This window comes from Salvelinus alpinus, chromosome 3, assembly GCF_045679555.1.
Source record: "Salvelinus alpinus chromosome 3, SLU_Salpinus.1, whole genome shotgun sequence".
Taxonomy (NCBI): Eukaryota; Metazoa; Chordata; class Actinopteri; order Salmoniformes; family Salmonidae; genus Salvelinus; species Salvelinus alpinus.
Genome location: NC_092088.1, coordinates 96,298,368 through 96,314,618, shown reverse-complemented (window position 1 = coordinate 96,314,618; position 16,251 = coordinate 96,298,368). Strand labels below are relative to the sequence as shown.

General features: G+C 47.6%; 1 protein-coding gene across 1 annotated transcript in view; it reads right to left on the bottom strand.

Annotated features, from left to right (window-relative positions):
- Positions 1-4,060: 4,060 nt before the first annotated feature.
- LOC139569881 (testican-2-like) overlaps positions 4,061-16,251 on the bottom strand; it is a 33,141-nt gene continuing 20,950 nt past the window's right edge. Inside the window, exons 9-10 of the mRNA XM_071391203.1 lie at positions 12,488-12,625; positions 4,061-5,857 (exon numbers count right to left, since the gene is read on the bottom strand). Coding sequence (XP_071247304.1) covers positions 5,712-5,857; positions 12,488-12,625 — 284 coding nt within the window. The 3' untranslated portion in view covers positions 4,061-5,711. The remainder of the gene's footprint in view (positions 5,858-12,487; positions 12,626-16,251) is intronic.

Genomic DNA, 16,251 nt, shown 5'->3' with positions numbered 1-16,251 from the left:
CTGAGCTAGGGCCGGAACCACTGAGCTATGGTCGGGACCACTGAGCTGGGGTCGAGACACATGACCTATGGTCTGGACCACTGAGCTAGGGTCGTGACCCATGACCTATGGCCGGGACCACTGAGCTATGGTCTGGACCACTGAGCTAGGGTCGGGACCACTGAGCTAGGGTCGAGACCACTGAGCTAGGGTCGGGACCACTGAGCTAGGGTCGGGACCACTGAGCTAGGGTCTGGACCACTGAGCTAGGGTCGGGACCACTGAGCTAGGGTCGGGACCACTGAGCTAGGGTCGGGACCACTGAGCTAGGGTCGGGACCACTGAGCTATGGTCGGGACCACTGAGCTAGGGTCGAGACCACTGAGCTATGGTCGGGACCACTGAGCTAGGGTCGAGACCACTGAGCTAGGGTCGAGACCACTGAGCTAGGGTCTGGACCACTGAGCTATGGTCGGGACCACTGAGCTAGGGTCGGAACCACTGAGCTAGGGTCGAGACCACTGAGCTAGGGTCGAGACCACTGAGCTAGGGTCGGGACCACTGAGCTAGGGTCGGGACCACTGAGCTATGGTCGGGACCACTGAGCTAGGGTCGGGACCACTGAGCTAGGGTCTGGACCACTGAGCTAGGGTCGGGACCACTGAGCTAGGGTCGGGACCACTGAGCTATGGTCGAGACCACTGAGCTGGGGTCGAGACACATGACCTATGGTCTGGACCACTGAGCTAGGGTCGTGACCCATGACCGGGACCACTGAGCTATGGTCGGGACCACTGAGCTAGGGTCGGGACCACTGAGCTAGGGTCGAGACCACTGAGCTAGGGTCGGGACCACTGAGCTATGGTCGGGACCACTGAGCTGGGGTCGAGTCACATGACCTATGGTCTGGACCACTGAGCTAGGGTCGTGACCCATGACCTATGGCCGGGACCACTGAGCTAGGGTCTGGACCACCGAGCTAGGGTCGGGACCACTGAGCTAGGGCCGGAACCACTGAGCTATGGTCGGGACCACTGAGCTGGGGTCGAGACACATGACCTATGGTCTGGACCACTGAGCTAGGGTCGTGACCCATGACCTATGGCCGGGACCACTGAGCTATGGTCTGGACCACTGAGCTAGGGTCGGGACCACTGAGCTAGGGTCGAGACCACTGAGCTAGGGTCGGGACCACTGAGCTAGGGTCGGGACCACTGAGCTAGGGTCTGGACCACTGAGCTAGGGTCGGGACCACTGAGCTAGGGTCGGGACCACTGAGCTAGGGTCGGGACCACTGAGCTAGGGTCGGGACCACTGAGCTATGGTCGGGACCACTGGGCTAGGGTCGAGACCACTGAGCTATGGTCGGGACCACTGAGCTAGGGTCGAGACCACTGAGCTAGGGTCGAGACCACTGAGCTAGGGTCTGGACCACTGAGCTATGGTCGGGACCACTGAGCTAGGGTCGGAACCACTGAGCTAGGGTCGAGACCACTGAGCTAGGGTCGAGACCACTGAGCTAGGGTCGGGACCACTGAGCTAGGGTCGGGACCACTGAGCTATGGTCGGGACCACTGAGCTAGGGTCGAGACCACTGAGCTAGGGTCGGGACCACTGAGCTATGGTCGGGACCACTGAGCTGGGGTCGAGACACATGACCTATGGTCTGGACCACTGAGCTAGGGTCGTGACCCATGACCTATGGCCGGGACCACTGAGCTATGGTCTGGACCACTGAGCTAGGGTCGGGACCACTGAGCTAGGGTCGAGACCACTGAGCTAGGGTCGGGACCACTGAGCTAGGGTCGGGACCACTGAGCTAGGGTCTGGACCACTGAGCTATGGTCGAGACCACTGAGCTAGGGTCGGAACCACTGAGCTAGGGTCGAGACCACTGAGCTAGGGTCGGGACCACTGAGCTAGGGTCGAGACCACTGAGCTAGGGTCGGGACCACTGAGCTATGGTCGGGACCACTGAGCTGGGGTCGAGACACATGACCTATGGTCTGGACCACTGAGCTAGGGTCGTGACCCATGACCTATGGCCGGGACCACTGAGCTAGGGTCTGGACCACTGAGCTAGGGTCGGGACCACTGAGCTAGGGTCGGGACCACTGAGCTAGGGTCGGGACCACTGAGCTGGGGTCGAGACACATGACCTATGGTCTGGACCACTGAGCTAGGGTCGTGACCCATGACCTATGGCCGGGACCACTGAGCTATGGTCTGGACCACTGAGCTAGGGTCGGGACCACTGAGCTAGGGTCGAGACCACTGAGCTAGGGTCGGGACCACTGAGTTAGGGTCGGGACCACTGAGCTAGGGTCTGGACCACTGAGCTAGGGTCTGGACCACTGAGCTAGGGTCGGGACCACTGAGCTAGGGTCGGGACCACTGAGCTAGGGTCGGGACCACTGAGCTAGGGTCGGGACCACTGAGCTAGGGTCGGGACCACTGAGCTATGGTCGGGACCACTGAGCTAGGGTCGAGACCATTGAGCTATGGTCGGGACCACTGAGCTAGGGTCGAGACCACTGAGCTAGGGTCGAGACCACTGAGCTAGGGTCTGGACCACTGAGCTATGGTCGAGACCACTGAGCTAGGGTCGGAACCACTGAGCTAGGGTCGAGACCACTGAGCTAGGGTCGAGACCACTGAGCTAGGGTCTGGACCACTGAGCTAGGGTCGGGACCACTGAGCTAGGGTCGAGACACATGACCTATGGTCTGGACCACTGAGCTATGGTCTGGACCACTGAGCTAGGGTCGAGACCACTGAGCTATGGTCGGGACCACTGAGCTAGGGTCGAGACCACTGAGCTAGGGTCGAGACCACTGAGCTAGGGTCGGGACCACTGAGCTAGGGTCGGGACCACTGAGCTATGGTCGGGACCACTGAGCTAGGGTCGAGACCACTGAGCTAGGGTCGGGACCACTGAGCTATGGTCGGGACCACTGAGCTGGGGTCGAGACACATGACCTATGGTCTGGACCACTGAGCTAGGGTCGTGACCCATGACCTATGGCCGGGACCACTGAGCTATGGTCTGGACCACTGAGCTAGGGTCGGGACCACTGAGCTAGGGTCGAGACCACTGAGCTAGGGTCGGGACCACTGAGCTAGGGTCGGGACCACTGAGCTAGGGTCTGGACCACTGAGCTATGGTCGAGACCACTGAGCTAGGGTCGGAACCACTGAGCTAGGGTCGAGACCACTGAGCTAGGGTCGAGACCACTGAGCTAGGGTCGGAACCACTGAGCTAGGGTCGAGACCACTGAGCTAGGGTCGAGACCACTGAGCTAGGGTCGGAACCACTGAGCTATGGTCGAGACCACTGAGCTAGGGTCGGAACCACTGAGCTAGGGTCGAGACCACTGAGCTAGGGTCGAGACCACTGAGCTAGGGTCTGGACCACTGAGCTAGGGTCTGGACCACTGAGCTAGGGTCGGGACCACTGAGCTAGGGTCGAGACACATGACCTATGGTCTGGACCACTGAGCTAGGGTCGAGACCACTGAGCTATGGTCGGGACCACTGAGCTAGGGTCGAGACCACTGAGCTAGGGTCGAGACCACTGAGCTAGGGTCGGGACCACTGAGCTAGGGTCGGGACCACTGAGCTAGGGTCGGGACCACTGAGCTAGGGTCGGGACCAATGAGCTAGGGTCGGGACCACTGAGCTATGGTCAAGACCACTGAGCTAGGGTCGGGACCACTGAGCTAGGGTCGAGACCACTGACCTATGGTTGAGCCTGTTGAGAGTGCAGTTTCATTTCCTGACGTTGGGAGGCAGTTTAGGACCAATGAAATGAAAACCTGTCTCCCACGTTCAGCTCTGACATAAACTTCCATTTTAGGTAATAGGGACGTGAAGTAAAGAATCCTATATTGAACCATGTATGTTGGAGTTGTTTTTAAACTATCCATTGGCAGCCATTTTGTTGATCACATACAGTATACATCACTATATTTCTACCTATTCAACAGAAATCACGTCAGAAAGGATTCAGAGATTTACCTCCCAAATCTTACAAGAATCGCAGGAGAGATGCTATTTGTAAAGAGTAGTACTGAAAATGGAAGATGTTTTGGGCCCAATGTCTTTAATAGTAAAGTGCTCAGCCTAGGAGAAGTACATTCATGTTCACTATAACGTGCAATATACTAAAAACAACTAAAGTGATGGAATAATAATGGCTGCAATATACTCATAGAAAACAATGTAACGGTGAGAATTCAAGTATACACACAGAACTTCAAGTAGCATACACGTTGTTTTATAAACACCAAAATAAAGACTGAGAATAGAACATTGACTGACACATTCTTTGAAGTGATTTACAGAGTTCCCCATAGGATAAGGTAGTAGTGGCTGCATCCCCAAATGGAAGACTAGTCCCTATATAGTACACTACTTTTGACCAGAGAGTCTATGAACCCTGGTAGAAAGTAGTGCACTATATAGGGAATAGGGTGCCATTTGGGAAGTTACCATGGTGGTGTACGTTGATGGGACAAGTAATATGCATTCTACAAGTTCTCAGTTGAAATAATACAATAGGTAACAAAGGTCCCATAGCAGTTTCATAAGAGATATTAGTAGTTATTGTGTCTATGTTAATCGATATATCTATATAGTATTTTAAAGGTTTATAGACCGCCGAGAGCCGTGTACATCAGTATACCTTTCAGCAATAAAGTAGCACACAACCCTTCCTTCATAACAACCATGTTACTAAGTCCTTGTATTTATCTACATAATGCATGAAACACATTGATTTTCACAAATTATCCAATGAGTAACATTACTTTGACGCCATCTGTCAAAATTCGAAAGGAGAAATATGCTTCGTTAAGAAACTATTAAGATAAATAACAATTTCTCTCAGTAGTGGAATCACCCCCCTAAAGAGAGGCTTAAATCCCAAATGGCTCCCTAATCCCTGTATAGTGCACGACTTTAGACCAGAGCTTTATGGGCCCTGATAGAAACCTGTACACTATAAAGGGAACAGTGTTCCCATTTGGGATATAACCAGAGTTTTTTTTCTTCCCGCTAGTCTCGTTGTCCTGCTTCATAGATCACTGCTACAGGATTTATATATACGCAACAACTCTGATTTTGGCAACAAAACCAGGTAAATATCGAAACCCTTTTGCACTGTCTCAGGTCTCAATCCGTTCCATTTTAGCAGATCTGCGATTTCAATATTCAAGCAATTGTTCACAATGGAACATAGATGTATGATACTAGATGCATTTCTGACAGTAACAGTTGATGGCCAGATGATAGTTCTCTATGGTGTCGCTAGACGCTGCTCTGAAGAACAGCGAAACAGAACGCTCTTGCTTACAAAACAGAAAAGAATGAAGCAATAATTCACATATTTAAGACAAAAACTAGCAATCTCACCACTGTACCCCCCCCCCCCCCCTCACCCACCTCCCACTCCCCAGATCCACATGGGGACAATACAGACAGAATTCCATGCCCCGAAATCCACAAATCTTTTGCTGTTAGGAGACAAAGATGTGTGTGTCCCAAATGGCACCTGATTCCCTATTTAGTGTACTACTTTTGACCAGAGCCCTATGGGTGTCCCCATGAGACCTGGTCAAAAGTAGTGCACTATATAGGGAATAGGGTGCCATTTGGGATGCCATCAGCCATCATCCCTGTAGTTGTTGGCCAGTGGATCCATCCTGACCAGGCTTTCCGTTTGGGTTCAGTTTCTACCAGATGTATCCTCCGTCGTCTGCCTCCCCCTCTTCCTCTTCCTCCTCCTCCGCCTCTTCTCCGTTCTCCTCCGCCTCCTTCTCTTCCTCATCCTCCCATCCCACGCCACTCCCAAAATCTCCGGAATATCCCACCAGCTCATCTGCGAACGAGGGATGAAATGAAAAGAGTATTTCTCAGTTAACGATTCTTATGATTTCATGTGACAAAAGACTTCAGGTAACGTACAGTAGGATGTTTGTAGGTAGTTAATACTGGTACATACTGCAGTCTCTCCTTGTCCATACACTGCTTTCAGAGTAAGGAAAGAAATGTGTCTTTTATATTTCAAATTAACTATCCCTTTAATACTGATGAAATTCAATCAAACCACACTGCGCCGCCGTGGCCATCCCACTGCTCTGGACTGTTCAGTACAGTGTGATGTCCACACAGTGCATTTGTTTCAATCCTGGTCTTATTATAAGACCAAAATCCATTTTGTTTTAGTCCTATACAACCCTACGGCCCTATACAGCCCTACGGCCCTATACGGCCCTATACAGCCCTATGGTTCTATACAGCCCTACGGTCCTATACAGCCCTATACAGCCTTATAACCCTACAGCCCTATAGCCCTATACCCCTATACAGCCCTACAGTCCTATACAGCCGTATAGCCCTAAACACCCCTATACAGTCCTACAGCCCTATACAGCCCTATACCCCTATACAGCCCTATACCCCTATACAACCCTATACCCCTATACAGCCCTATAGTCCTATACAGCCCTATACCCCTATACAGTCCTATACCCCTATACAGCCGTATAGCCCTAAACACCCCTATACCCCTATACAGCCCTATACAGTCCTACAGCCCTATACCCCTATACAGCCCTATACCCCTATACAGCCCTATACAGCCCTATACAGTCCTACAGCCCTATACCCCTATACAGCCCTATACTCCTATACAGCCCTATACCCCTATACAGCCCTATACCCCTATACAGCCCTATACCCCTATACAGCCCTATACAGCCCTATATAGTCCTACAGCCCTATACCCCTATACAGCCCTGTACCCCTATACAGCCCTATACCCTTATACAGTCCTACAGCCCTATACAGCCCTATACCCCTATACAGCCCTATACCCCTATACAGTCCTATACCCCTATACAGCCCTATACAGTCCTATACCCCTATACAGCCCTATACCCCTATACAGTCCTATACACCTATACAACCCTATACAGCCCTATACCCCTATACAGCCCTATACCCCTATACAGTCCTATACCCCTATACAGTCCTATACCCCTATACAGCCCTATACCCCTATACAGCCCTATACAGCCCTATACCTCCCTATACAGCCCTATACCCCTATACCCCTATACAGCCCTATACCCCTATACAGCCCCATACCCCTATACAGTCCTACAGCCCTATACAGCCCTATACCCCTATACAGTCCTATACCCCTATACAGCCCTATACCCCTATACAGCCCTATACCCCTATACAGCCCTATACCCCTATACAGTCCTACAGCCCTATACAGCCCATAATACTGTTTGTTATTATATAACCACCAATAAGTTATTCCCTACAGCCCTACAGCCTGTAATACTAAAGCAATTGTACATGAGAGGGCGTGCTAAATAACTTTTTTAGCACAGCTGTGCTGCGGTCATAGTTAGGAGGCGAAGCAAAGTGCTGTAAATGGAGTTTGAAGTGGAGGGAGTACAGGGCTTAGCATGTCTCTCGGAGAGGCTAAAAAGAGATTTCGGCTTGAATATTTTCAGAAGGAGTCGAGTAATTGATTACGGGAGGAGGATTGCTTTAAAGCAGTATTCAAATGCATAGGATGTAGTGATCACAATATAGTAGCCGTATCTAGGAAAACCAAAGTTCCAAAGCCTGGGCCTAATATAGTGTATAAGAGGTCATACAATAAGTTTTGTAGTGATTCATATGTTGATGATGTAAAGGATATTTGCTGGTCTGTGGTGTGTAATGACGAGCAACCAGATGCTGCACTTGACGCATTTATGAAACGTGCTTATCCCAGTTACTAATAAGCACCCGTTAAGAAAATAACGGTAAAAACTGTTAAATCTCCTTGGATTGATGAGGAATTAAAAAATTGTAAAGTTAAGAGAGATGAGGCAAAAGGTATGGCAAATAAGTCTGGCAGCCCAACCGATTGGCAAACGTACTGCAAATTAAGAAATCATGTGACTAAACTAAATGAAAATAAACTATACTATGAAACAAAAATAAATGATATAAAGAATGATAGTAAAAGGCTTTGGGGCTCCTTAAATGACAATTTGTGAAAAAAAGCAAACTCAGCTCCATCATTCATTGAATCAGATGGCTCATTCATCACAAAACCCACTGATATTGCCAACTACTTTAATTAATTTTTAATTGGTAAGATTAGAAAATTTAGGCATGACATGCCAGCAACAAACGCTGACACTACACATCCAAGTATATGTGACCAAATTATGAAAGACAAGAATTGTACTTGTGAATTCCGTAAAGTGAGTGTGGAAGAGGTGAAAAAAATATTGTTGTCTATCAACAATGACAAGCCACCGGGGTCTGACTATCTGGATGGAAAATTACTGAGGATAATAGGGGATGATATTGCCACACCTATTTGCCGTATCTTCAATTTAAGCCTACTAGAAAGTGGGTGCCCTCAAGCCTGGAGGGAAGCAAAAATAATTCCGCTAACCAAGAATAGTAAAGCCCGCTTTACTAGCTCAAATAGCTGACCAATCAGCCTGTTACCAACCCTTAGTAAACTTCTGGGAAAAATGGTGTTTGACCAGATACAATGTTATTTTACAGTGAACAAATTGACAACAGACTTTCAGCACACTTATAGGGAAGGACATTCAACAAGCACAGCACTTACATAAATGACTGATGATTGGCTGGGAGAAATTGATGATAAAAAGATTGTGGGAGCTGTTTTGTTAGACTTCAGTGCGGCTTTTAACATTATCGATCATAGTCTGCTGCTGGAAAAACGTATGTGTTATGGCTTTACACCCTCTGCTATAACGTGGATAAAGAGTTGCTTGTCCAACAGAACACAGAGGGTGTTCTTTAATGGAAGCCTCTCAAATATCATCCCGTTAGAATCAGGAATTCCCCAGGGTAGCTGTTTAGGCCCTTTACCTTTTTCAATCTTTACTAACGACATGCTTTGAGTAAAGCCAGTGTGTCTATGTATGTGGATGACTCAACACTATACACGTCAGCTACTACAGCGACTGAAATGACAGCAAAACTTAACAAAGATCTGCAGTTAGGTCCAGAATGGGTGGCAAGGAATAAATTAGTGCTAAATATTTCCAAAACGAAAAGCATTTTATTTGGGACAAATCATTCACTAAACACTAAACCTCAGCTAAATCTCGTAATGAATAATGTGGAAATTGAGCAAGTTGAGGTGACTAAACTGCTTGGAGTAACCCTGGATTGTCCCCAAGTCCAGAACAGACTATGGGAGGCACACAGTACTACCTAGAGCCATGACTACATGGAACTATATTCCATATCAGGTAACTGATGCAAGCAGTAGAATCAGATTTAAAAAGCAGGTAAAATACACCCTATGAAACAGCGGGGACTGTGAAGAGACACACACACAGATACAGACACATGCACACGCTAGCACACGCACTCTACACACACGCACATTGTAATATTGTTGTATGGTGGTATTATACATGTTGTATTGTAGATATGTAGTGGTGTAATAATGTTTTATGATGTACTGTTTTATATTTAGTTTTATATGTAAGTACTTTAATCTGTTTGGACCCCAGGAAGAGTAGCTGTTGCCTTGGCAACAGCTAATGGGGATCCTTAATAAATACAAATGGGGGGGGGGGAGTATTTCCCTACACTCGCATTTCGCTACACTCTCAATAAAATCTGCTAACCATGTGCATGTGACCAATAAAATGTGATTTGATTTGAAAGTGAGAGGAGGTTGAAAAGACTGAGGGAGGTTTGAATCTATTGAAGCTAGCAATAACAATGGAGAGGGTATGAAGAGGAAAATTGATGACAAGTTCAAACAGAGTGAGGCGGACGCCAGTTCCAGTTCTGGAGGTGAAGGGGTAGACGGTGTTGTGAGGATCTCGGAGCCCGAGCCTTGCATTGATGGACATGGTTATTGATAAAGACAAGGTTGGTCCAGTGGGAGTGAGGGTGGATGGAACCAGGCCTTTTGGCTGATTCATGGGTGGTTTCAGGACGGGTGGAAAAGAAAGACGGTGCTGTTGAGTGGGTGAAGGTAACCCGAAGTGGACTGGTGATGTTGGTTTGTGTTTCTTCAGATCAGAGGGAGCAGGGCGCTCCGTGCGACACAACTTGGGGAAAGACCTGTATCTTGCTTTACACGCTTAGTTACAGGGCACCATTAAAGGGAGTGATTTCTGGGGTAGCGTTAAGTTTGGAGGTGGAACAATTCAAGTTGAAGATTCCTGGTGTTGGTGACGCTCGTCGTTTGGTGCGACGCAGACCCGGTGGTGAGCATGGTGAAACAGAGGAGTCACCGTTAGTCCTTTTGAGATTTGAACACTGGAGGTTGGTGGCACCTTAATTGGGGAGGACGGGCTCGTGGTAACGGCTGGAGTGGAATGGTATCAAATACATCAAACACATTTGTTTCCATGTGTTTGATGTCATTCCATTAACTCTGTTCCAGACATGATGAGCCGTCCTCCCCTCAGCAGCCTCCACTGGTTTTGAGTCAGAGTCTCTACCCAACAAAGCCATGTTAGGATGTATCAGGTATCCTGTTAGAGCTTCTCTTCTGAATCCACTGCTCTGTTTCAGCTGTAACGTTTATGGCCACAGCAGTGTATAGGACGGAGAGTCCAAGATGTGGGAAGTGTGCAGGAGGGCAATGGGGAAAGAGGATTGTGTCGTTTCGGTGGATTAAGTTGTGTGTGTGTGTTAACTGTAGGGGTGTCTATGATGCTGGGGATCATGGGAAGTGCCCGGTGTGAGAGAGGCAGATTGAGATGGCTTTGAGTCAGAGTAGTACAGAAGGTGTCGTACGCTGAGACAGTGAAGAAAGTAGAGGAGGAGGGGTCAAGGGTGAGGGATCCTGAGAGGATTCCAGTGAATAGTAGATCTGTGCCAGAACAGAAGGATAGGTCAACGAGTGATACAGGCTTCAGTAAGGTTGGCTTCTTAGTGTTTGTAGCAATGGTTATCAACTGTACCACAGAAATGGAACGTAAATCACAGAGAATAGATGTTGTGGTGGCAGCTGCAGAGATGTCTTTGGGTATACGAGATTTGACTTCAGAAGAGTTACAGGGTGTGTTGCCCCCCAGGCCGCTGGCATGGTGCAGGAGCAGATAGGATCAAAGTAGTGGAATGGGGTAGTGGGTTTTTAATGAGTGTAGGGTTAAGTTGGTAGGGTAATTAAAATATATGTATATCTTTATTTATTTATAATATTTCCCGGTGCCCCTTTTCCCATTTTGTATCACAAAGTGTAATGGATCTATACTATAGTTTCGTTGGGGGAGGTAATGCCACATATTGGATACCAACTGCTGTTAAACCTCACAGAAGAAGAGGGGTCCTGTAGAGCAGTGTAGCCGTGCTAAAAAAGTCATTTTTGCACCTCGAGTGTACAATTAAGCAATAAGGCCCGAGGAGGTGTGGTGTATGGCCAATATACCACAGCTAAGGGCTGTTCTTAGTCACGACGCAAAGCGGAGTGCCTGGACACAGCTCTTAGCCATGGTATATTGGCCATATATCACAAACCCTCGAGGTGCCTTATTGCTATTATAAACTGGTTACCAATGTAATTAGAGTAGTAAAAATACATGTTTTGTCATACCCATGGTTTACGGTCTGATATAAAACGGCTTTCAGCCAATCAGCATTCAAGGCTCGAACCACCCAGTTTATAATTGCTATTCTACAACGGGTCACCAATTAAATAAAAAACGTTATTTTGATAAATGTATTCATAGGCTTCTATTTCATCCCTCAACGAAAATATAGGCCTAGTCCCGACACATCCATGGTAGCTAGCCAAGCCGGCAGGCCGTTCATTCTGGTTAGGTTGACGGAGACGCGACCCAGTCGTTAAGTATTTTTGTTCTATATCTACAGAAACAACAGTCGTTAAGTCTTTTTGTTCTATATCTACAGTCGTGTTCTAAATGCTCCATTGCCATGCTGGCTGGCAACGCTCTCATCCCTTGCTTTGCTAGCTAGCCAACTACGGCTAACTTCCAGTCACGTTAAAAAGTGAAGCCAGAATAACAGCAAAGTATCTGCGTGTCGTTTGACCTGTTTTTATATTGACATTTCTTATATCCATAAAAACGATGCTGATTCATGATTTCGACTGGCTGAGACAAGATGTCCGTCTCATCCTGACACGTTCATTAATTCTCATGAGGACGGTGGAGATCAAATTTCAATATCGAAACAATGTTGCAAATGTCCAGAGACAGAAACGTTTGTACAAACCCCCCCCCCCTGTTGTTGCAAACCAAATGTTATGCTAGAAGCATGGGGATATAATGTCTAGATGCTTTTCACAGTAGACATCAACTTAATGAATTGGTTGATGGGACACTGGATGCGCAGGCATTTCTCATAGGCGGACCCATACTAAAACAGTTTCTTTTTTAGGCGTGGCTTAGGACGCGTCTCAACCAATCACAATGCCTGCTTTTTGTTATTGTGTAACCACCAAGAAGCTCTTCCCTACAGCTCTTACCACAGTCAGGGTTGCCATGGATTCTAGAGCCCATCATTTCTCCTCCGTGCTGGTCGACACACCAACACTCGCCCATGCTCTGGTCACACTGCAGCTGCCTGTAGTAGCCGTCCTCATCGCAGCTGGGGATGTACATGCCTGCAAAAACACACACACACACACTGTGTTGTTAAATATGTATGCACTGTGCTGCGGAGCTCTCTGCGCTGCCTCACACCGGTGGAAGAGATAAGTGGTGCATAAATGAAAAACGTCAGCGCAGCTTGTAGACCTGTGAGGAGACTCAGTCCGGAAAGGAAGGAGAGGAGGAGCTGTCTGTTGGAGAATAACAGAGAGAGAGACAAGGTGAGAGAGAGGGTAGAAGAGAGGGAGAAAGACAGAGAGGGAGGCAGAAAGAGAGATGAGAAAGAGAGGGAAGAACAGAGGGAGAAAGAGAGAGAGGAAGAGAGAGGGACAGAAAAAACGGAGGTGAGAGAGACAGAGAGAGGGTCAGAAAAAACAGAGAGAGGAAAGAGTGAGAGAGACACAGAAAAAACAGGGAGAGGCGAGAGAGAGAGTAGTAGTATTAGTAGTATTTACTAGGATCGCCCAATGAGCTGCTGCTGAGGCAGAGGCTACTCTTCCTGGGGTCCAAACAGGAAACATCACATAAAACACACACCACTACATTACAATGTCATTTAGCAGATGTTCCCAACCAGAGAGACCCACAGCTAGTGCATTCATCCAGAGAGACCCACAGCTAGTGCATTCATCCAGAGAGACCCACAGCTAGTGCATTCATCCAGAGAGACTCACAGCTAGTGCATTCATCCAGAGAGACCCACAGCTAGTGCATTCATCCAGAGAGACCCACAGCTAGTGCATTCATCCAGAGAGACCCACAGCTAGTGCATTCATCCAGAGAGACTCACAGCTAGCGCATTCATCCAGAGAGACCCACAGCTAGGTCATTCATCCAGAGAGACCCACAGCTAGTGCATTCATCCAGAGAGACCCACAGCTAGGTCATTCATCCAGAGAGACCCACAGCTAGTGCATTCATCCAGAGAGACCCACAGCTAGGTCATTCATCCAGAGAGACTCACAGCTAGTACATTCATCCAGAGAGACCCACAGCTAGTGCATTCATCCAGAGAGACCCACAGCTAGGTCATTCATCCAGAGAGACTCACAGCTAGTACATTCATCCAGAGAGACCCACAGCTAGTGCATTCATCCAGAGAGACCCACAGCTAGCGCATTCATCTCAAGATAGCCAGGTGACACAACCAGGCATCACATACCACTACATAATACAATACAAAGTCCATCAAAATGTGTTTGTCTCAAAGAGAGAGAGACAGCCTCTAGTCTGCTTTATTGAGCCAGGCCTTTATTCAAGATGCATTAATCTATCTATATATTTACTCATGCATGTCTCTCTATGCCGTGATAGTGTCATTTTTATCTATATATTTTCTAATGTACAGTTGAAGTCAGAAGTTTAAATACACTTAGGTTGGAGTCATTAAAACTAGATTTTCAACCACTCCACAAATTTCTTGTTAACAAACTATAGTTTTGGCAAGTCGGTTAGGACATCTACTGTGTGCATGACAAGTAATGTTTCAACAGTTGTTTACAGACAGATTATTCACTTATAATTCACTGTATCACAATTCCAGTGTGTCAGAAGTTTACATACACTAAGTTGACTGTGCCTTTAAACAGCTTAGAAAATTCCAGAAAATTATGTCATGGCTTTAGAAGCTTCTGATAGGCTAATTGACATCATTTGCGTCAATTGGAGGTGTACCTGTGGATGTATTTCAAGGCCTACCTTCAAACTCAGTGCCTCTTTGCTTGACATCATGGGAAAATCAAAAGAAATCTGTCAAGACCTCAGATTTTTTTTTGTAGACCTCCACAAGTCTGGTTCATCCTGGTTCATCCAAATGCCTGAAGGTACCACCTTCATCTGTACAAACAATATTACGCAAGTATAAACACCATGGGACCACGCAGCCGTCATACCGCTCAGGAAGGAGATGCCTTCTGTCACCTAGAGATGAGCGTACTTTGGTGTGAAAAGTGCAAATCAATCCCAGAACAACAGCAAAGGACCTTGTGAAGATGCTGAAGGAAACAGGTACTAAAGTATCTATATCCACAGTAAAATGAGTCTTATATTGACATAACCGGCCTCCCGGGTGGCGCAGTGGTCTAGCTGCGCCACCAGAGTCTCTGGGTTCGCGCCCAGGCTCTGTCGCAGCCGGCCGCGACCGGGAGGTCCGTGGGGCGACGCACAATTGGCATAGCGTCGTCCGGGTTAGGGAGGGTTTGGCCGGTAGGGATATCCTTGTCTCATCGCGCTCCAGCGACTCCTGTGGCGGGCCGGGCGCAGTGCGCGCTAACCAAGGGGGCCAGGTACACGGTGTTTCCTCCGACACATTGGTGCGGCTGGCTTCCGGGTTGGAGGCGCGCTGTGTTAAGAAGCAGTGCGGCTTGGTTGGGTTGTGCTTCGGAGGACGCATGGCTTTCGACCTTCGTCTCTCCCGAGCCCGTACGGGAGTTGTAGCGATGAGACAAGATAGTAATTACTAGCGATTGGATACCACGAAAATTGGGGAGAAAATGGGATAAAAAATAAAAAATAAATAAAAATAAATAAAAATAAATATTGACATAACCTGAAAGGCCGCTCAGCAAGGAAGAAGCCATTGCTCCAAAACCGCCATAAAAATGCCAGACTACGGTTTGCAACTGCACATGGGGACAAAGATCGTACTTTTTGGAGAAATGTCCTCTGGTCTGATGAAACAAAAATAGAACTGTTTGGCCATAATGACCATCGTTATGTTTGGAGGAAAAAGGAGAGGCTTGCAAGCCGAAGAACACCATCCCAACCGTGAAGCACGGGGTGGCAGCATCATGTTGTGGGGGTGCTTTGCTGCAGGAGGGACTGGTGCACTTCACAAAATAGATGGCATCATGAGGGAGGAAAATTATGTGGATATATTGAAGCAACATCTCAAGACATCAGTCAGGAAGTTAAAGCTTGGTCGCAAATGGGTCTTCCAAATGGACAATGACCCCAAGCATACTTCCAAAGTTGTGGCAAAATGGCTTAAGGACAACAAAGTCAAGGTATTGGAGTGGCCATCACAAAGCCCTGACCTCAATCCTATAGAACATTTGTGGCCAGAACTGAAAAAGTGTGTGCGAGCAAGGAGGCCTACAAACCTGACTCCGTTACACCAGCTCTGTCAGGAGGAATGGGCCAAAATTCACCCAACTTATTATGGGAAGCATGTGGAAGGCTACCCAAAACGTTTGACTTAAGTTAAACAATTTAAAAGCAATGCTACCAAATACTAATTGAGTGTATGTAAACTTCTGACCCACTGGGAATGTGATGAAAGAAATAAAAGCTGACATAAATCATTCTCTCTACTATTATTCTGACATTTCACATTCTTAAAATAAAGTGGTGATCCTAACTGACCTAAAACAGGGAATTTTTACTAGGATTAAATATCAGGAATTGTGAAAAACTGAGTTTAAATGTAGTTGGATAAGGTGTATGTAAACTTCCGACTTCAACTTTATGTCTATGTCTTGATAGTGTCATGTTAAAATGGTTGACAGTCCTGTGACAGTTCCCCCTCTGTTTCAGCCTCCTCCCTTCAGACCAACTGTCAAACACAACTGCCACTTTACATAAACACTGTAGCGAGGGGGCGGAGTTACAAATGCCCCCAAAATAAAGAGACCAGACAAGG